The sequence below is a fragment of the Sus scrofa genome, chromosome 14, assembly GCF_000003025.6.
Source record: "Sus scrofa isolate TJ Tabasco breed Duroc chromosome 14, Sscrofa11.1, whole genome shotgun sequence".
In the NCBI taxonomy this organism is placed as follows: Eukaryota; Metazoa; Chordata; class Mammalia; order Artiodactyla; family Suidae; genus Sus; species Sus scrofa.
The window spans coordinates 134047233-134068779 of record NC_010456.5 but is presented as its reverse complement, the minus strand read 5'-3'; the positions used below and the strand labels follow the sequence as shown (position 1 = coordinate 134068779).

General features: G+C 57.3%; 1 protein-coding gene across 6 annotated transcripts in view; it reads left to right on the top strand.

The window, feature by feature from the left end:
• FAM53B (family with sequence similarity 53 member B) overlaps positions 1 to 21547 on the top strand; it is a 133172-nt gene that overhangs the window by 66618 nt on the left and 45007 nt on the right. For 5 of the 6 annotated variants that reach the window (XM_021073620.1, XM_005671549.3, XM_013983842.2 and 2 more), the window contains one exon: positions 9743 to 10521. The exons of the other annotated variant lie outside the window; for it this stretch is intronic. In XM_021073620.1, coding sequence (XP_020929279.1) covers positions 9743 to 10521 — 779 coding nt within the window. The remainder of the gene's footprint in view (positions 1 to 9742; positions 10522 to 21547) is intronic. 6 annotated transcript variants of the gene reach the window in all.

The window sequence follows — 21547 nt, the reverse complement described above, 5'->3', positions numbered from 1 at the left end:
TGCGGGTTCGATCCCAGGCCTCGCTCACTGGGCCAGGGATGCGGCATTGCGTGAGCTGTGGTGTAGGTCGCAGACGCAGCTCGGATCCCACGTTGCTGTGGCTGTGGCGTAGGCCAGTGGCTACAGCTCCAATTCAGCCCCTAGCCTGGGAACCTCCATATGCCTCGGGTGTGGCCCTAAAAAGCAAAAAAAACCAAAAAAGAAAGAAAGAAGATAGAAAACAGTGGACAGAGAACAAAAGAGTTCACATGCTGGAAACAAAAATTGGGTGGAAACCCATAATTACTTTAGGAGTTATGATAATAAATTATTTATTAATGTAAATTATTTCACAGGCAAAGAACATAGAGGAAACTTGAGCAGAAGGATCATACATTATGTATAAAAAGGAATTGTAAAAATATTATAGCAGCCCGACTTGTGCCACTCCGATTCAGGTTTGTCAGCATTTTAATTATAAGCCCTCACTTGCCGTGTTGAATTACTTGGCGGTTAAAGTCTGCTCTGTGATATAGAAGGATTTCTCCTGGGGGCACCCTCTGGACTAATTCTACGGGGTACACCAGTTGGCTGTGTTGTGTAGCATGAAAAGATTTCGCCTCGAGATCTGGTAGCTTTGGGTCTTTTCCCTCTGTCGCCGTTTGTCGCTGGAACCGGAATGTAGACTGCACTGTTTAGGAAACCGCCAGCATTCAGAGGTGGAGCATTTTAGGTTTCCAAGAACAAATGAACACATGATGGAAACAAAGTGAACAATAGCGGTAACAAAACCAGCGCTCCTCGGCGGAATTTCTGGCCTCTGCCGCCTTCTCGGTCTCTCGGAGATGGCTGTTCTGCGCATCATCGCTGGACCAGGGCCTCCTAAAAGAAGCTGATTATTAACCAAAATAGGCTCGGCTCAGACATGTTTCCGTTTTAAAAAGTATACCCGTAGGCAAGTGTGCATATGTATGATTTTTTAAAAAACGTATTTCAATTACTTATTTATTTATTTTTTATGCAGTCGTAGGTATGATTTTTTCCCAGCACTAAAAAACTGTCAGGATTTTCCGTACAGAGGGCTGTCAGTTTTTCCCTGAAACATTTATTGGGTTCAGACCGTGTTTCTGGACTACAGTACAAATGGAAGTCGGTGCCGATTGTGGTTGGCATGTGATGGCTGTTTACGGTGACAAGTGGAAAGGGAGCCTCCCGGGCTGCCTTCTCGCCCCGTCTGGTCTGACATGGGGAGGGGGCCCCAGAGGTGCCAGAGGACAGGGACTGGTGGCTGCCAGACTGGCCGTGGGCACCTTCACATGGTGCATCACCAGGTGGCCTTCCGCATGGAAAAATAGGCATTAGAAAGCAGCCTGGCCCAATTGCAAGAGCACGGCCTTGGGATTGCAGACTGCTCTTTGCTAGCTGTGTGTCCACGGGCGAGACGGGGTGTTGTTCTGAGGTTTGGGTTCCCCGTTGGTCACAGAGGGAGTGCCATTAGATGAGAATTATGCTTGGAGTATGTGCTCATGCTATTTCCCACCTTCAGCAAGGATCTCAGTGGGGTGTCAGTTATTTAGCGGTTATTTTGAGAGTTCCCTGGTGGCTCAGCAGGTTAAGTACCTGGCGTGGTCACTGCCATGGCCCAGGTTTGATCCCCGACATGGAAACTTCTGTATGCTGCAAGTGTGGCCAAAATAAAAAAACAAACGAACAGACAAAACCAAAACAGAACAAAAAACCAAAACAGTTGGAGTTCCCACTGTGGTGCAACATGACCAGCCCTGTCGCTGCACCACCAGGACACAAGTTTGATCCCTGGCCCATCGCAGTGGATTAAAAGATCTGGCGTTGCCCTAGCTGCAGCGCAGGTCACAACAGGCTCAGATCTGATCCCTGGCCTGGGAACTCCATATACTGTGGGGCAGCCAAAAAAGAAAAAAAGATAATGAGAATTTATTGACAGTTTCCTGAATCACTCTCCTGACTGCTTCTGTGTGATGGTGCCCAGCCTGACACACACATTGGTTTCGAGATGAATCGTGAGCAGCAGCCCGTTTCCAGTACTTTGTCCAAACCCACAGTCGGGTGGGAATCTGAAGGAGACCGGGCAAACTGGCCCGTCTCTTGAGAGGTTTGTTGCCATTGCAAATCCTGGCTTTCCCCCGTGTATTTCTGAGTGCCCCTGGAGGCTGGGGATGGAGCAAGAGGACCATCCAGAGCCCATACTTCCTCATACAGTTCGGGAAACTGAGGCCCACGCTCCTAAAGCCCAGTCTGGAGGGTTTTTTCTTCTTTTTTTTTGGAGGGGGTGGGGCTGGCACCCACAGCATGTGGAAGTTCCCAGGCTAGAGGTCCAGTTGGAACTGTAGCTGTCTGCCTACCCCACAGCCACAGCAGCGCAGGATCTGAGCCTTGTCTGTGACCCACACTGCAGCCTATGGCAACGTCGGATCCTTAACCCACTGACTGGAGCCAGGGGTCGAACCTGCATCCTCCTGGTTACTAGTTGGGTTCATGACCTGCTGAGCCACAGTGGGAACTCCCTGGAGGGGTCTTTTAAGACACCTCTATGCTGTCCGGAGATCCCACTGGGCCTCTTTCTGTAAGAGCAAGAATTTCCAGAAGCAGTGGTAGCTGCCGTGGGCCACCCCCGGTCGGCTGGTGATAGCGGGACCCTAGTAACCACACTGAAGCCACTGGCCTCTCGGGCATCTCCCAGGGCCCCTGGAGCCAGTCTTCCCTCAGCAGGGCCAGTGGAGCGTTACACCCAGCCATCCTAACCCCGCAGCCTCGCGCCTTGGCTGAGGAGCATGGTATCCTATGTTGCTGTCTCTGACATTCTCTGATGCATTGCAGGTGAGAGGGCACACTAGAGGAGGACACTTGGGCAGGCAAAGCCCAGGGACCTTTTCTTCCTGACATGGCTCCGAGCTGAGCCTCCATTCCGGTGATTCAGGGAAAGAGGCGCTGCCGTGGGCCAGGAGCTCCAAAGTTCATCTAAGGGAGTTCCCTGGTGGCTCAGCAGGTTAAGGATCCAGCGTTGTCGCTGCTGAGGCACAGGTTCAATTCCTGGGAACTTCCAAATGCCACGGGATGCTCTCCCCTCCACTCCCCCCCCAATTTCATTTAAAGATAGGGACACCACTGGGGGGTAGCTCAGTCATAGTCTTGTGTGTTTTCCACCTGCGTTCATTTCGTAAGCCTGCTTTGCTGAAGCCGGCTTCAGAGAGACACCCCGATTCCCTTGAGTTTCCCACTGAAAGGATTGGTGAGCTGCCCTCCCCCGCTCCCAATCCTGCATAGAGTCCTTGCAGCCCTGAGACCAAGTTAGCACACCCAGCCCGCAGGGCAGGGTGGGGACCGATGTCAGCACAAGTTGACAGGTGCGACATCCAAGAATGAGTCAGCCGGCCTTGATCTGGCTGGGGCCTGCCACCCGGCCCGGGCGGCTGCAAGAACCTCCTGTCGTGGGTCTGTGCTTCAGGTGCCTAACCTTTTCTAGAAACCGCATTCTGCTGTGCTCATGTCCCCGACAGGCAGCCTGTCAGCACAGCACAGAGCCGGCCGGGGCCGTAGATCGCCTCTGTCTTCTCAGCATAAGAAGGCTTGTTGTCCACTGAGAATCTGGGCCCTGGGAATTTCCCTTCAAGTTTAAGGGCAGAAATGGAAACAAGAACATTTGAGGTCAGATGCTATTTGTGTTCTTCTGGGTGTTGTGTTCCTTTGAGCTTTAGATCTGTGCACCCAGCCGCCTCCTGCGGCTCTGAATCAAGGGGTCTCAGGACCACAGCCCGGGAGGGGAATCTGAGCTCCTGTCCCCACGTGTGTGAGCATCGGCTGCTCCGATGCCGCCCAGTCTTCCAGACGCTGCAGGCGGAGCCTCAGCTTTGAAAGGTCATCGACTCAGTCCATCTGTGAGAAAACTAGATGGTCTGTGTGCTGTTTGTGGTTTTTCGTGGTTGGCCTGCTCCTCTGTAGGAAAAGCTCTGTGTGTGTTTATACCACCCCCCCCACACACACACATGCATCCACTCCCGTGTGTGATATCAAACGCGTGAAGCTGAGACACAGAGAAACTGTCGATGCTCCTGACAGTGAGTCACAGGGACCGCCTAGAACTTAAGTGGCCACTGCCAGTGTCCGGGGCTGTGCCATGTCTGCTGGAGGCTCGGTCCCTGGAGCTTCCCTGAGGGGCTTCAGGCCGTGGCGTGTCTCGGGGGCAGGGATGGGTCACACTATCCCCTTCTCGTGACCTGTCGGCTTCTCGGGCCTTTTGCACTGGTTCTCCACCCAGAATGTGCTGTGCAACTGGGAGTCCCCACCCCCTCCTGTGAAAAGGGACTTTGAGGTATTCGAAGGGCAAGGTTATCCTTCTCTGAAATTCTACCTTGTTACTGAACCCAAACAAAACAGACGCCCAAACACCAGCTTTCAGTGATGTTCTGAATCCAGGTCTGTAGGGACTGGAATTGTCAACCCTCCAGAAGCTTCCTGATGTGGCCAGACGGTCTGACTGTGCTGCTGCAGAGGTGTCTGAGAACCCGGGCCCCTAGCCTGTAGTCTAGAGCACTGGTTCTCAACAACTTTACCTTAAAATAAGCTATGCAGGTTCCTGCCCCTAGGGATTCCGTTGATCGGGCAAGTTGGGGACTGGGCCTAGGAATCTGCATTTTAGTCCCCAGAGGCTGCTCCTGCAGGTGGTCCTGACATCACACTTGGAGGAGGCCTCGTGCAGCACATCAGGGCACCCACTCCAGCCAGGTCCCACAGGGTTGGTACCCAGGGCCGGAGGATGGAGGCTCCACTCTCCCAGGCTTCTCTAGTGCTGCCGTCACGGTCATGGCCGCCGTCGGGAGAGTCCCTTCTGTCCTTGCAGGCCCCGTGCTGGGCAGCCGTGTCGTTCTCGGATCAGCTCTGGGAGCTGGTTACGGTCCGTCCCCCTCATTTTCACAGGAAGAAACTGAGGCTCTGAGAGGTTAAGCAACTTGCAGAGCTGAGGCTCGAACCCAGGTCCACACCCTTCCCACCACACCAAGGGAGCCCTGCTTGGTGGACTCCACGTCCACGGCCATTGTCGCTTTTGAAAGCGTTGCAGTTGTTTGTGCAGCAGCGATATTGAATGGAGGGGCGGGGCGCCCGCGTCCTCTCCTTGAAGCCTCCCTGCGGCTTTTTGTATAACGTGATGTCAGGCCTGACGCTCAGGGCGGTTTGCCATTAAAAATTAGCTTCTATTCCTGTTTCTTTTGTCCGGTGACCTGACCCAGCAAATCGCCTTCTGTTCCCTGAGCGAAGGAGGAAAACACAAGGGCTAAACATAGCCTCGATTGTTTTGACTTTTCTGATATTGTGCTTCTTGAAGCGATAAAGATAGAAACAATTAAAATATTATCTGCCCCGCAGACAGAACAAGTGGCCACCTGGCTGGTGTTGACACACAATAGCAGTGCTCGGTATCAAGGAGCCGTGAGTGCTCTGTGTTTTCAAAGTATCTGAAACATTGCCGGGCCAGCCAGCCTCCCGGGAGAAAGTTCACACCCAGCCATCCACGGCCCGGGCTGGGGGGGTGGGGGTGGGGGCGGAGTTCAAGGCACAGCCTGGGTTGGCGCTGCCCGGCCAAGGGACAGTTACCTGTGTCAGGGACAGAAGATTACGTGGGACCAAGTGAATGGCCACGGTCTGCTCTGCAGTTTGCATCTGCCCCTTGTCATCCTCTCCTTCCTCTGCCCAGCGCTGGCTGAGGTCCCCTGTAGGCCACGCTCTGCACAGGCCCTGGAGTGTCCCTCGTGCCCAGTGTCCTCGAACTTGGAGCTCGGTAGAAGAGGTGGAGACAGATGTAAGCAGATAATTCAGGTCCGGTTAACCTGAGCCATCTGACTGACCGTCTAGGCGAAGAGCTGCAGGTGCCCAGAGGATCCGCAGAGGACGCAGCGCGTGCAAGACGGGAGGGAGGAGAGAGGCGGGAGAATATTCCAGGCCTCTGCAAAGGTGTGGAGCTGTGAAAGGAGAAGCTGCAGCCCCACTGCCGTGGCATTGTACCCGCGTGTCACCGGTGGACTGGGTGGAGGACGGGCTCGGTCCTCTCCACAGCAGAGACATCTCGTGCATTAAGGTCCGGGAAGCTCAGCCCCTAGAACAGAGTGGAGCCGGTACGTGCGCGAGTGGAAACGCGGTAGGATTTGCCGTCCAATCCCGGTTCCCACTGGGGACTTGAGAGGTGACCAAAAAACAAATGGAACGCAGACCCCCCGGCACACAGATGTTACCTATGCCCATTCCTGCCATCGATTTATTAAACTTCAGTTTTATAAAGAATTGCCAGTGCAGCAGAATTACTCTTCAGGGCTGCGTACCCAGAACCAGGAGCAGCGGGCTTTCTGGGCTGTTTTAGGCATTTTTCAGGGATGATGTTGGCTCTGCCTGCCTCTCCTCTGACTTCTGATGTCACAGGAAGTTTGGTGCCCCTGCGGCGGAGACCATGAGTAGGCGGGGTTCTGGATGCCAGGCTGAAATGTTTGCCTTTCCTTCTGAGGCAACGAGAAGGCAACTCAGAAAGTTCTCTGGAGGCAGAGAGGAGCCGGGACGGGAGTCGGGGGCCCCGAGGGGTCCAGTCAGGATCACGGGACGGCCACGGAGAGCAAGGACGCTGCCGAACGAGGGCCAGTGCGCAAGGCTAGCTGGCTCCCAGTTCCCTTTTGTTCTCATGATTTCCCTAGAGATGGGGAAAATTCCAGGGCAGTGAGGCCAAAATGGAACAGAAGGTGGTGTCTTCCGAGGATGGGATCCGTCTCCATTTCTCGGGTTTTCCCAGGGCCCGCTAGAGCCCTTCTCTAGAGGACTTCGGGCTCCTTAAGTCCAGGCCACCGCGGGGCCACCTGGAACCTCACTGCTCTTGTTGGGCCAACTGGTTCCTTCCTTAGTCGGCCACATTCACGGCCCATCTGGCGCCGCCTGAATGCTTCGTCCCGCGAGAGAAGTGAGTGGCCAGCATCGCTGGATGGGAGAAACCAAAGGAGCACCCCCAGAGCAGACTGGGGTCGTAGTCGGGCGCTGACCCGGGCACAGCCCCAGGAGGCTTGGTGGTCAGGTCCGCATAGGAAACATATCAGCGCGAGGGAGACGAGAGAGAAAAGCCAGCTAGGTCTCTGCCACTCGACCGTGGCCTTCCTGGTTCAGTTCCTCTTTCTCGCCCCGTATAGCATGTATTTTACTGCGGAGGAATCATGCTGTCTCTACAGCTTTATATCCTGTTTCTTTCTGCTTCGTATTGCGTCAGTACCATTTCCCTCCTCATTAATATTCTTTAAAACTGCGGTTTTCATGGTCTGTGTTATTCCTTGATGCTTTATTTAACCAGCCCCCTGCTTGAGGGCATTTCAGTTGTGTTTACTGTTTTGCTATCACGCCTCTCGTTTTGAAAAACACTATCAGACATAAAGGCCCCTTTTTTCTGAGGATCACTTTTCTTTTTCGAAATCAGGTAACAGAGACGGTCATGACTCACTCAGTGTTTGTACTTTTAGAAATTTTACTTTAGTGTTAGTTTATTGAACGTTCAATTGCTGACAAATGTCCAGTTGAAACCTTTTTAAAAGAACGTGGGAGTTCCCGTTGTGGCTCAGCGGGTTAAGAACCTGACCTGCATCCATGAGGATGTGGGTTTGATCCCTGGCCTCGCCCAGTGGGTCGAGGATCCGGCGTTGCCTCAGTCTGCGGTGTCGGTGGAAGATGGGGCTCGGATCTGGCGTTGCTTGTGACTGTGGCATCGGCCAGTGGCTGCAGCTTCGATTTGACCCCTGGTCTGGAAACTTCCACATGCTGCAGGTGCAGCCCTAAAAAGACAAAAAAATGTGAATATTCAAGGAGTAGTGAACAACATAAATGCTCTTTTCATAAAAGTAATTTGGGGTAGCGATTTGTCCGAATCAGTTCAGGGACCGTGTGCTGAGCCTCACTGGGCCCCAGCAGATTTCAGGGATGAGATGACCTGGACACTCGGTGTGAGTCCCGTCTTGTTCCCAGCTGGCTTGGCTCAGCTTGCGGCCCATCCCTCTGCTGCACCTCCAGCTTCTAAGGCCCTACCAGGGGAGCAGCCTCTGGCCGATTCTGGCTGTGTCCCTGACCCAGGGTCCCGGCCCCTCCGGCTTGCATCTCATGGCTGCACGGGGTGCCCTCGAGGAAGGACCGTCACATTCAGCCCCGACTTGGCCTTTCCTTTGGCTCACGAAGCTCTGTGCTGCAGTGTGGTGAAAAGAGCATGGGCTCTGATTGGTCTCGTCATTTGTTAGCTGTGTGGCTTAGTCACCCCAAGCCCGGGTCTCCCCCTGTGGGCAGGGAAGGTGGCCACGCAGGGCGCTACGGGGGATACACCACCCACGAGAATCAGTGTGCGTGGAACACCTACCGAATGTCATTCTCTCCTTGGGTTGACTGACAGACTCAAACCATACTTTTCTCCGTATTCACATTTGCACAGTTTATGAATATGTGTAGATTAGGAAAAATAGAAACGTGCTAACACGTTGATCCCTGGCGGCACTGCACGTCTCCTAACTCGGCTCTTGTGTTACGAGCTCAAGTGCAAGAACTCTGTCACATTTGTCTTGACTGTCCTAAAAGTCTCAGCACTTTTGCATGATAGAAAAGCATGCATGGTAGTGCCCGATTGCATGGTAGAAAAACAGCAAATAGTTCTTGACTCTTTGACTAAAGCAAGGGCTCAAGTGCAGAGTCAGCATTTTCTCACAGGCTTAGCTTGTTTACACATGCGTTCAAGTGGAGACCCGAATGTGCAAGCTCCTATCGTACCCTGAAGTCTCTGCAGCCCAAGACTTGCTCAGGGAGTTCCTGTCGTGGCTCAGTGGTAATGAACCCCACTAGTATCTATGAGGATGCAGGTTTGATCCCTGGCCTTGCTCAGTGGGTTAAGGATCCAGCATTGCCACGAGCTGTGGTTAGGTCACAGACGTGGCTCGGATCCCGTGTTGCTGTGGCTGTGGTGTAGGCCAGTGGCTGTTGCTCTGATTCCACCCGTAGGCTGGGAACCTCCATATGCCGTGGGCGTGGCCCTAAAAAAAAAGAAAAAGACTTGCTTGTTAGATTTTAGCCACTTTATCTTCCATTTTGGCAAGAGAGCCAGTGAACACAAGGAAGCCCTCGGTGATTGGCAGCTGTTGTTTGTGGTGGAGCACTTGGGTGGAGGGGACGTAACGCAGTCCAATGTCCGGTTTCTCTTGTCAGCGAGTGTTTTAGAGGTGGAATCCCAGGGAACTAGCCTGGCGGCACCTCCAGCGCCTCTGAAGTACTGACGGGCTCGTCTTTGGCCGTGATCTTCCACCAGGGCCCCGATTCCCAGCCCCAGAGCAGCAGAGCCCTGAGATGGGACGTGACAGACACTGCCCGACTCTGCTGCCTGCCAGGGCGGGGGTGGGGCGAGTCCGTTTCCCTTCCAGAAAATGAGAAGCGTTTGGGGCGAACAGTAGTGTCTTGGACTTTGCGGGAGGCGGTCCGGTTTGGTGGCGAGAGAGCCCTGTCCGGAGGCCGGGGATGCCTGGAGCCCAGGCCTTGCTCCGCTTCTGACTCAACACCTTGGGACGCACGTCCCTGCTCGAGCCTCGGCTTCTCGTCTGTAAAGCGAGGTGGGCCTGGATGGCTTTTAAGAGCTTTCTGGCTCTAACGTCCTGTTTAAGATGGGTTCTTGGTAGGAGAGAGAGGGCCGGGCAAAGGCCTTCTCAAATCCTGTTTCTCTTTGTCCCTTATGCACCAGAAAATGACAGATGGCGAGACCTGGACAGGAAGTGCCCTCTTCAGATCGACCAGCCGAGCGCCGGCATCTGGGAGTGCCTGCCCGAGAAGTGTCAGGACAGCGCCCTGTGGCATCGGGAGGCGGCCACCGCCTGCGCGGTCACCAACCTGATCAAAGACCTCAGCCTCAGTGACCACAACGGGAACCCCTCAGCACCCCCCAGCAAGCGCCAGTGCCGGTCCCTGTCCTTCTCCGACGAGATGTCCAGCTGCCGAACGTCGTGGAGGCCCTTGGGGTCCAAGGTCTGGACTCCGGTGGAAAAGCGGCGCTGCTACAGCGGGGGCAGCGTCCAGCGCTACGCCAACGGCCTGAGCCCCATGCAGAGGAGCTCCAGCTTCAGCCTCCCGTCCCGGGCCAGCGTGCTCTCCTCGCCCTGCGACCAGGCGGGATTGCACCACCGACTTGGCATCCAGCCCTGCCAAGGGGCGCCGGGCTCGGCCGCCGGTGGACAGGTGGGCGACCTCTGGGGCCCCGCCCCGAGCCCCGTGGCTGGGGGCCGGCTCGACATGCAGCGGTCCCTCTCCTGCTCGCACGAGCAGTTCTCCTTTGCGGAGTACGGTCCGCCCTCGGCCAACAGCACGCCCGCCTCGACGCCAGAGCTGGCCAGACGCTCCAGCGGCCTGTCCCGAAGCCGCTCGCAGCCTTGTGTCCTTAATGACAAGAAGGTCGGTGTGAAGCGGCGGCGCCCTGAGGAGGTGCAGGAGCAGAGGCCCTCGCTGGACCTGGCCAAGATGGCACAGGTAAGAGCCCCAGAAGGTGCTGGATCGTGCCGCCCAGGCAGCCAGGTGCTTATCTGAGGCGCCTCAGCCCCGGCCCGTCCCAGGCAGGTGCAGGCTGCCAGCTTCAGAAAGGCCCAGGAGTGGGTTGATTTCCTGGTTTGGAGAAGCCTATTCGGTGAAAGTTGAAAGCAAGCCCTCCTGTACAGGCATCTGTTTCTTTCCCTGTAAAATCAGCAATGAGGAGTTCCCCTGGTGGTGCAGGGGAATCAGCAGCGTCTCTGGAGCCCTGGGATGCAGGTTCAATTCCCGGCTCAGCACTGTGGGTTAAGGATCCAGTGTTGCCCTGGCTGCAGGGTAGGTCACAACTGTGGCTCAGATCTGATCCCTGTCCCCAGAAACTCCATATGCTGTGGGGACGCCAAAAGAGAAAAAAAATCCGAAGAGCCCTTTTGCTGCCACGCAGTGGTAGGGGCACAAAAGCAGAGGGATGTCGAGAGGCCCGGTGTGTCCAGGGGCTCCTCGGGCGCTCGGCGCCACGGCCCGAGCACCGTCTGCCCTGGTCTTGTCATGTAAGCATCGGTCACGGCTGGGCGGGGTGAGAGCTTGGTCTTGCCTGTGAGTGTGGCCCTGTCTGGGCAGGCAGGCTTTTCAGGTGGCACAATGTCTTCCATTAGGAGCTGGTGCCACCTTTTCAGCTGGGCCGCCTTTCATTTCACGATGAACATACAGCTCCTGCGCATGGAGTTTCCTTCTGTCTCCTCTAGGGTTCCCTCCCAGCCTTGAGGTCCCCCCAAAAGAAGGGGTGCAGGTATCTCCAGTCTAGAGCGCACACCTCGCCCCCGAGTCCAGACTTTGGGCCGCTTTTGTGCCAGAGCCCAGGCCCTGGCCTGGGGCAGCGGGAGGACCAGTGGGTGGTGCCCTGCGGGGTTGGCTTGGGGAAGAGCCGGGCAGGACCAGGCAGATGCCACCTGCTGCCCTCATCTTCAGCATCCCTTCCATCCATCGCCGCTCCAGGCGTGCCCCATTCTTTGTCCTAAGTGCTTTGCTAGCTAGACAACCGTCAAACACATGCATTTAAGTTGGACGGGCGAGTGGAATTTTCCTTCCTGGAGACATTTAAATAGGCAACAAAGGCGGGAAAGGTGACAGAGTTGGGTGACTTCTGAAGGAAAACCCAGAGCCCTGAGTTCTGGGTGCGATAAATGGCTTCAGTTAAATTTTTAATGCTGAGCTTATTTTATTAGCTAATAAGCTAGATAGGTAGTAAAAACAGCTTACACGTGTTATTATATTTTACTAGCCACAAGTTGGAATAACACCGCTGGCGTCACTGGAGACATTTCCCGTCCTCACTTGGGTAGAAACCTCTTAAAAATGTATTTCTCAGTGGGGCTGTGCCCAGATGTATAGATGGCTTCATCGGCGGCAGGCCGGCCTCCAAGACCCTGACTGAGGAGGCTGCCTCATTCTGCCTGTCTCGAGGCCCGAGGGCGGTGGGGGGCGGAGCGGGCAGAGTCCAGGGAATGCAGAGAAAGGGCCCCTGGGGAGCATGTGGGCCAGAGGGCCCTGGCCAGCACCCTGGGGACGGCTGGGCCCTGAGCTGCCCCCCACCAAGCCTCCAGATGCAGCCAGCCCTCTTTCCATGGAGCTCTGCCTGCTCTGGCTCCCCTGCGGGATGATTTATGGCCTCGGGAGGTGGGCCTTGCTTCTCCAGAGCCTCGAGAGCCTGGCCCGTGGCTACCTCTGTGCATCTGAAGAGCCTGGATGCAGCCTAGAGCAGGGAGGGCCCTGTGCCCGGGCACCCTGTGTGCTGGTGTCGTGGGACCTGCTCTCGGCCAGATGGTGACTCGTTGCCCCCAGACCCTGGCCTTGGGCAGGGCGTTCCCCGCATTTGTAGCTGCTAGGAAGCGAGCAGGTCTGCCTGGCTGTGGGAAGGCCGGCTTGTACCGAGGGTTGGTGCTGCTCCGTGTGTCCTGCCATCAGCTGGATGCCAGTCTCTCTCTTGTGGGTTTTTGACTTTGGTTTATAGAGCCACCTACCTGGCGGAGGCCTGGGGGCCAGTGAGCCACACGAGCCTCACCGTCAAGGAGCCCAGGGCCCCAGTGTGTGAGACACTCAGACACACAGAGTGAGTGCCTTGTCGGTCGGACCTTTGGGAAAATGGGCAGCTCTGATCAACCTGGCCCCCAGAGGCCCTGACCCAGTCCATGTGAGCGCCGTGGCGCCCAGAGCAAGGATGACAGCCAGGGCCTCTCCAAGCTCCCAGCAGGAAAGGGACCAGGGAGAGCCTCAGACTGCAGGGGAGCCCAAATGTGCCGAGGTCCAGGGTAGGGCGCCGCCGTGGGCACTGCCCTGAGGTGCAGGCTCTGCACTAGGACCAAAGGGCGGACGAGGTAGCTGTGACCTCGGGCCATGTCCATCCCAGCCCCTCCCAAGGAAACAGGCCCTCTGGAACATGGTGTTTCCTTTAGATCCACACTGGGGGGGGGGGGCATCGACAAATCAGAAGGCCTCAGAGATGGGCAGGAAGCTGGCAGCCCCGGGCAAAGCGCTTAACGTCTCTGTGCAGCAAATAATAGCAGCTCTGCTGCCACCACCGACCATAGGACTTGGGAGGAATAGCGGAAGTAAGTGCGTGTGCTCACGTGCGGGTGTACCGTGTCTGTGTGTGTCTGAATGTGGATGTGGATGTGTACACGTTTGTGTGTGTGTCTGTGATATCTGTTAACACACGCACCCACACATGCACACATCCCCCAGTGCCCTGGCTGCCGTCACGGTGGCCGGGCTCGGGAGGGGAGGCGTGGGCTCCTCCTTGGCGACTCCAGAGGCAGAGCTGGGCCCAGAGCGTGAAGCTCAGAAGGTTCCCCTTCTCCGTGGTTGTCCGTCTCTTTCCTTCTGTTTTTACGGCCCCTTTTCTGCCCTTGCCACTTACTTCTTGTTGCGGGTTCCTCTTCTTGCCTCATCCTTTTCTTTTGAAACTGGGAAGGAGGCCTGCCCTGTGGCTCTCCCCAGCCCGTGCTGCCTCCGAGCTTGGAGTCAGGCTTGTGCAACGGCGACAGAACCAGAATCGCCAGCTGCCAGAGGAGTTGGGTGTGTGTGAACGTTCTCCTCTCAAGCCTGTCCCCTGTGGAACCAGGGTGGAAGTGACCCCAGGAGCCCACCAGGCGCCCCTCCAGATGCCTCACCCTCCACAGCCGGCATCCAGGCCCAGCTGTCCAGGTGGAAGCAGCAGGGCCCTTGTCACCCTTTCAGCAGGGAGGCTGCCGTGATGCAATGGGGAGGGGACATTAGAAATGCCCTTTGGGTTGTCTTTGCTCGTGTCTTCTGAAAACCGGAGTGCCCGGCTCATAGACCGGTAGCTGGGTCCTGAGCGAGGGACGGTGGTGGTCAGAGGGAGGCCCCAGGGGAAGGGAGGAGATGACGCAGGGACCTGGCCTCCAAAGGCTGCCCCCCGTCCCCCACCCTCGCTCCTGTAACCGTAACTGCAGCCCCTCGTTCTAAGAACGAGACCCTCAAAGGCCACCCGAGGGCCAGTCTTGCCCCATCTGTACCAGGTCCTGTCCTGCTGACCCCCTCCCCACCAGCTGACCAGCCTTCCTCACTTGGTCTGTCAAGGCCCCTTCTGCCTGGTGGGATTTTTGGGGTTTTTTAATTATTATTTTTTGGCTTTTTAGGGCCGTACCTGCTGCGTATGGAAGTTCCCAGGCTAGGGGTTGAATCAGAGCTGCATCTGCAACCTACACCGCAGCTCACGGCAATGCCGGATCCTTAACCCACTAAGCAGGGACAGGGATCGAACCCACATCCTCATGGATGCTAGTCAGGTTCGTTACTGCTGAGCCACAATGGGAACCGGGTGCCTGGTGTTTTATCTGAAGCCACAACCTCCCTTTTGCAGAATGACAACATTGTTGTGGAGGGCAGGGCCCAGCTTGAGCATGCGAGATGTTTGTTAGTGGGGCTTGTGCTGGCGGTGGTATGAGTTACTGCTTCTTTGAGACCTGGTTTGGCCACCAAGCATTGGTTGCCTCCCCGAGAGACCTGGGCTGTGCGTGACTGTTTAGATGTGCATCATGTGCGGGTGAGCCAAGATTTCAGAAAAAGCAACAGCTAAAGCTCACCCGCCGAATGCCGTGCCCTGGGTGTCACGGCCCCTGCTGCATGTTTAACCCCAAGCTGGTCAGCTTGAAAGAGCAACAAATTGTAGTTCTCAACAACAGTGCTTCAGACGGGAGGGAGACGCTGGTGGGAAGAGTCGGGATGCTGAAACAGAGGTTGGATTGACTGCAGCTGCCCACACAGTGAGCCCCCGAGCCTCGCTGAGCCGGCCCCAGAACAGGCAGCAACTGTGGTGTGAGCAGATGTTGGAGGGGCCCGTGAAAACTGGCGGGGAGCCATCTGGGGTGGGGAAGACGCTTGAGGGAGAAACGCCACCGAGAACCAGGGTGCTGCGGACAAGTGCAGGAGAGCGGGGTGACCAGGGCCTTGGGGGCTCCGAGGGTGGGGGCTGATGCTGGAAGCCACCCGAAGGGTCATCAGAGCTGCTCATCAGTAACGCCTGCCCCTCTGCTGGCAGGGTGGTCCCTGGGTGAGGGCTCCCCGCCGCCTCCCCGTCAGCCTCGGAGCTCTGCCCGTGCTGGGGTGGGGGCTGCCCTGAACGACAGGTGGTCCTCTTGGCCACCGTGGGGGGCCCTCGGTGCTGGCTACACCCCCTTCTCGCCCAGCAGCTGCAGGCAGCTGTGCTCTTCCCTGGCAGGACCCCTGGGCTCAGGCCTGATTTGCCCAAGTCTTTATGGCCTTTGGTCACCGCTGCCACGGCTCGCCACCTCGCTGGCCCCGTTTCCTGCCACCTTGCAGCCTGAGCGCAACTTCCTGCCGGCGTGGCGACCTGCGCCGCCAGCAAGCGGAGGCGGCCAGTGGTGGGTCGCCTTTCCCAGTGCGAAATGCAGATGGATGTGACCACCTTTGAGAGGCCGTCACGGAAAGCCCTGGATTCCAGCTGGGGTGAAGTAAGGGCTAAATGAAAAGTAAAGGCAGGAGTTCCCATTCGGGCTCAGGGGGTTAAGGACCCGACATTGTCTCTGTGAGGATGCAGGTTCGATCCCTGGCCTCGCTCGGTGGGTTAAGGATCTGGCGTTGTAGATAGGTCTCAGATGGAGCTCGAACCCAGTGCTGCTGTGGCTGTGGCATAGGTCTCAGCTGCAGCTCCGATTCTGCCCCTAGCCTGGGACCCTCCATATGCTGCAGGTGTGACCCTAAAAAGAGAGAAAAAAAAGTGAAGGCAAAAACCACCGTCAGCACATGAGGACAGTTGCTTCTGACAAGGGAACAGGATGGGCTTGAACGAAGGAAGAGCCTTTAAGACCCGGGCCGTCAGTGCGGCGGCTGTGAAGGGGCTCCTTCCACGTGCTTGACAGACACCGCTGCTGGGTCGAGGCCGTCTTGCGGGTTGAACACCGGGCACGGCCTGGATGGCTCCTCTCCGCGATCTTGGCGGCCACTGCTTAGGACTGACCTGCCACCTCCGCTGCCGTCCCCCCCGGCCCCGGGGGAGAGGCGAGGAGAGTCAGCGACGTGCCCAAAGCGGCGAGGCTTCTGAAGAGGCCCGGGAAGGCCGGAACCAGGGCCTCCTGACTGCGGAAGGAGGGCTCCTCCTGCTGCCATGACGCCTCCCCGCCCCCCGGGGGTGTCCTTTCCAGGTGGCCGATACCTGCAGGACCCAGAGGGCATAGAGGTGAAAGTGCGCCCTGGGGTCAGGTGGGGCTCACTTGCCCACTCTTCCACTCTTGAGCCTTGTGCCCTTGGGCGGGTCACCCTCTGTGAGCCTCCATTTTCTCATCTGTAAAGTGGGGATCAAGGTTCCTGATTCTCATGGGCATGGGCATGGGCAGGAGTCACGTGGCCTGGATCTGCCCCCGGGTGAATACTTGCATTAACAACAGGGCCGGGCCCTGCTGCCCGTCCCCTGGGCTTGCGGCTCCTGGCACAGGCGGTGACAGCGCCAGTCCGGGACCCTGCCCAGGTCGGGGTGGGCCTGGGAGGCCAGCTTCAGCTCCCTCTCTAGTCTTTCCTTTCCCTCGGAAGAGGCGTGTCTCTAACCCCACGGGACCCCTGATGGCGTTCTCATCATTTGAGGAAACCCCTGTGCAGACACCCGGCTCACTCCTTGCTGTCCCCAGGCACAGCCACCAGGTTGCATAAGCAATCTGCTTAAGGTCACTCAGATCGAGGCCGAGTGTTGACACAATAGCTTTGATCTCCTGGGGAAGGAAAAAGAGAAGGAGTTCAACTGGGGACATGCCAGGGAGGCAGCTTTTCATGGCACTTGGTGATTTTCCATGCTTTAATTGAGAGCTTTCGGAGCCGTAGGGTGTTGGAGAAGATGTGAGGCAGCAAAGCTCAGGGATGCCCAGGGCTTTCTGGAGCGGGGTCTCTGCTTCGTAGCCAGTTGTCCAGACGGGAGCCCGTCCCGCTCCCCAGGCGAGCTTGGAGCACCACGCACATGATGCCAAGCCCTGCTGGGTGCTGCGCGCGGAGGTAGGAGGCAGATGCCCTGCCCTCTGGAGTTCACAGCCTGCGGGCAGGTGGAAGGCGAGTCTCTGGAAAACCTCTAATACATAGGGTTGGATGTTTCCGAGGCAGGTCCTTCTGCGTGGTCGTTCTGCAGCCCCACCCAGTGGCCCAGGTCTTGTGTTGGGCGGCAGGGTGAATGACCAGGAACCCGGCGTGGCTGTCAGTGTCCTGTCCAGATGCTGTGTGTGCTGGGCATCTCCGGTCCCTGGCATATAAAAGAGGCTAGGCTTCCAGAGTGTTCCCATGGTGCACTGGAATCATGGGATCCGTGGAAATAAACCCTGAGGCGGCCCTGGAAGGCTGGGTAGGGTGAGCGTGGGCCTGCACAAGTATGTGTGCAAAGGTGGGAGTCAGGAAGGGGCTGGAGGAGCCCAGCCCGGCTGGAGCCGGGCGATTGAAGGGGCAGGGCGCCAAGCACAGTGGGTACCTTCGTGGTAGGTCCTCTGCACATGTTTGTCTTTTATTCTGAGTGCAAGAGGGGACGCCTCAGAGACTTTTTAAGCAAGGGAGTGACAGCATCCCCCCTTCTGGCTGGGGGGAGCCACATGGACTGAGGGGTCTGAGGGAGGCAGGGGGCTGTCGGCAGACGTGAGCGTGGGTTCGATCAAGGCAGGGGGAGTGGACACATTGATTCCGAATAGGGGCTCAGACATTGTGGACGTGCGACCAACAGGCCGGGCCAATGGGCTGATCTTGTCATTAGCTTCCAAGTCACCCTTGTCACAGACCCCACTGGGCTGAGAATCAATCACCCCGACCCCCAAAGCCACACTGGTTAGGTTCTGCGGATTGTAAGTCCCTCTTACTGTCTCACCTGCAGCCCTCACTTTGCCTGTATTTCTTCTCCATCTGTTCTCAGTAGAAGTGAAGTGTGGCCCATCACAAGGGATGCGTTTTGCTTCCACAAGTGCCCTTGAAACCGTCCCGCCCCCAAGCCCTTATGCTTCAGTGCTTTGCCAGCCCAGGCTGCCCTCTCTCGACACCCTGGTCTCCAGGTCTCCGGCTCCTTTGCTGAAGCCCCTGTCCTTCTCCGCTTGAAACTGGGCCTCCATCCTGGACTTGGCTGGGGAAGGCCGGGGCAGCTCGGAGCCGCAGGAGAGTTCTCGCTCGGCCTAGAAAGCTTGTCACGGCCGTGCCGCATCTGGTCTGTTGACAACAGCTGGGGCAGCATCTCTGGAAAATGTGGGGCCTGTCGTGGCTTCAGTGAATCTACTCATAGAGCCCAGGGACCCCTGCCCAGCCTGGAGGATGCAGGGGAAGGGGCCGGTGGACAGAAACCCAGAAGGATTTCAGCATCCCAGGCTTACTCCTGCTTCCTTAGTGGGGATGTCAGGTAACGCCTCCTGGGAAGGAGCGCCAAGCCCCGGGAGGGCTGGAGACGGGGAAGCAGCGAGAGGTGTCGCTGAGATGGACGTGTGATTCATTCCCAGCCGGCCCCGAGCTGACGACATGTGTGCTGCCTGCCGGCGCTTTATCCAGTCCAGGCTGCTGGCTTCCGTGGGGACCCGCGCAGGGTGAAACGAGCCCATTTTGCCTCTTGTAACGCAGTCCTCCGTGGTCCCCAGCACGGCGTCGATGCAGACCCCCACCCCTGTTGACCGGAGCCCTTTAAAAGTATCACATTTTTTGGAGTTCCCGTCGTGGCGCAGTGGTTAACGAATTTGACTAGGAACCATGAGGCTGTGGGTTCGATCCCTGGCCTTGCTCAGTGGGTTAATGATCCGGAGTTGCCGTGAGCTGTGGTGTAGGTCACAGATGCGGCTCAGATCCTGCGTTGCTGTGGCTGTGGTGTAGGCTGGCGGCTACAGCTCCAGTTCGACCCCTAGCCTGGGAACCTCCGTATGCCGCGGGAGCAGCCCTAGAAAAGGCAAAAAAAAAAAAAAAAAAAAAAAAAAAAAAGACAAATAAATAAATAAAATAAAAGTATAACATTTTTGCGGAATGCACCGTCCTGAATTCCTGCCCTTTCTTGCTGCTTCAGCCCACAGCCGAGAACTAGGAAAGCAAGTGCCGCGCAGGAGGGCCAGCCCTTTGCTGCGTCCCCAAGCCCCCAAGCTGGCAGGAACTTGGTTTGACTGGACTTGGAGTGGGTGTTAACTGCCTATTTATGGCAAGAAAATTAACAATGCCTCTTTTGAAAGCTCGGCACAGTAGAACTCTTGGATAATTCCTTTTTGGGGAGGGGGTGGGGTGGCCTTTTTTTTTTTTTTTTTTTTCTGTCTTGGAAAACAAAAATGGTTGCTTCCCAAATATAACGCAACCACCAGAAGCTTCGTTTGTGAGCCGTAGCAGTGAGCTCACGTGAGGAATATGTCACCGAAGGCCCCCAGGCCAGCCCCTTCACCGAAGTGGTGCAGGGTCCCTTCATGGAGTGGGTGGTGGCTGTGGAGGGGGCTGCAGCCGTGCCGTGTACACGGGGAGTGTGGCAGGCCGCCTGGACCCACCAGGGCCCTGCAGGACACAGTTACCACCCCGTGTGTCCAGCAAGTTCTATGCGGACAGCTGTGAACCAGGTTTTGGTGGGGCCGAGCGTGAACCCCAGGTGTCACGGAGGGCGACACAGTTGGTTCTGTGGATGCTGGAAAAGCAGCACACTGGACTCTAGTGCCGAGCCTTGGTGCCTGGGGAGCCCTGGGCCCCCTCCTCCTTGCAGCCCCTGTGTCATAGGGCCTGGCCGAGGGGCAGGCTGTGCAGACCCCAGCCCAGCCCTCTGCTCTCACTGCCATCTGGTGACCTAGAGCAGGAACCTGAGGACGTGCTCCCCTCTCTTCTCCACTCCCAGCAGAGATGCTCACCTGGCGTCTGCCGGGCGCTTGGCATCGGCCAGGCCCGGGGTATTTCTGTAAGACGCACACAGTGTGTCTTACTTCCATATAAGCTACTTTCTAGAAAGGGGTGGATAATAAGCAAGTAGGCAGTAGGCAAGGTACTTCCAGTGGCGACATGTGCTGTCAGGAAGACAAAGCAGGCTGGTGTGTTCAGAACTCCAGGTGGGGGAGAGGGGGTGGCAGAGGCCGGCTGCAGACTGGAGGGCGGGCGGCCTCCCTGCGGAGGTGACCCAATGACAGGGTGCCTTGAGCCACACCAGGGAAGTGAGGGGGAGCATCCTGAGTAGAAGGATGAGGAAGTAAACCCTGAGCTTGGGAGGCGGGCTGGGCTTGGCCAATTCAGGGTGCAGCAAGCTGGCGACTGGGGGCGCTGGGGGCAGGGGTGCAGGAGGGGCTGCAGGGGGTGGGGGGCAGCAGGGCTGGCTTGACTGGGACCTTTGTCCTAAGTCCAGGGCAGGCCAGCATGGTTTTCAAGCCAGAATCTGATGGGATCCACTGGATCTGGGACCCTGTGAGTCAGTTGCTTGGGGGATTTAACCTCAGCCACATCTGGGAGAGGCCGTGGTGCCAAGAGGTCACGGCGTGTGAGGCAGTTAGGCAGGGACCCCAACGTTAGAGGGCTGGGGGGACCTGGAGGGAGGGACTCAGGCCTGCTGCCATGTGCCTGTCGAGGTGGAATGCCAGCTCCCATCCCCTGCAGCTGACCGGCCAGTGGCAGCAAGTGGCTGTTGGCTCGTCCCCGCTTCGCCTTCACACGTCAGCCGGGCTCAGCTGGGGAGCAGGTCCTCCCTCCTGACCGTGCTGGCCCGCATCTGCGGTGGCAGGGGGCATGGAATGTTCTGGGGCCCTCCCTCAGGGCGCGGTCCCCTCATCCAGCTGGGCCAGGCTTCTCTCCGTCCTTTCGGGGAAGGAAATTGAGTGTTGGCTACCTGCTCACGTGCCGGGGGCAGAGCCGAGAAGGGAGCCCTGGCCACCCCTCGGCCCCCGCAGCCTGGGAGCCATGGCCCTTCTTGCTGGGGTGGGTTCTGCCACCACTTTCACACCGCAGACCCAGGCGGGTCTGGGACCTGCTCTGGGCTTGGGGTCCCCTGAAGGTCAGGCGAGGGTGGTGACCTTCTCATCCCGGGCTGCAATGACCCGGAGTCTCAGGATGCTCTCAGGAAGCGTGGCTATTATTTATCGTGCCATTATCGCCAACCCCCTCACCCCCACTGCTGAGAAGCCTTGAAACTCTGTATCAGGCCGTCTGATAGACACGTCCTCCCAGCCCTTGGGCAGACTCTGCATCTCTTGAGCCGCAAGTTTCCTGGTTGGCAAACCCGGGTACTGGCCTTAAAGGGGCCCCGCGGTTTGGCCCCAGGGCCTCCCAGGAGGCCGTTTCAGCTCTGCCCTAGCAGGATGGTCCTGCCTTCCTGCAGGATGGTTCCAGACCCTTCCCTGTACAAGGCTGGAGCACAAGAGACTGGCCCGCAGTCAGGTTTGGCCGTGCCGAGGGGAGGCGTCCGGAAAGTGTCGGTTATGTTCTGCAGATGGATGTGTCACAATCTGGAATCATCCTTTTAGCGCCCAAAGCAGAGACTTCATATACGTTTTTGTGACTTGCTGGAAGATCCCTAAGCCCTTGGCCACCGCCATCCCCCCTC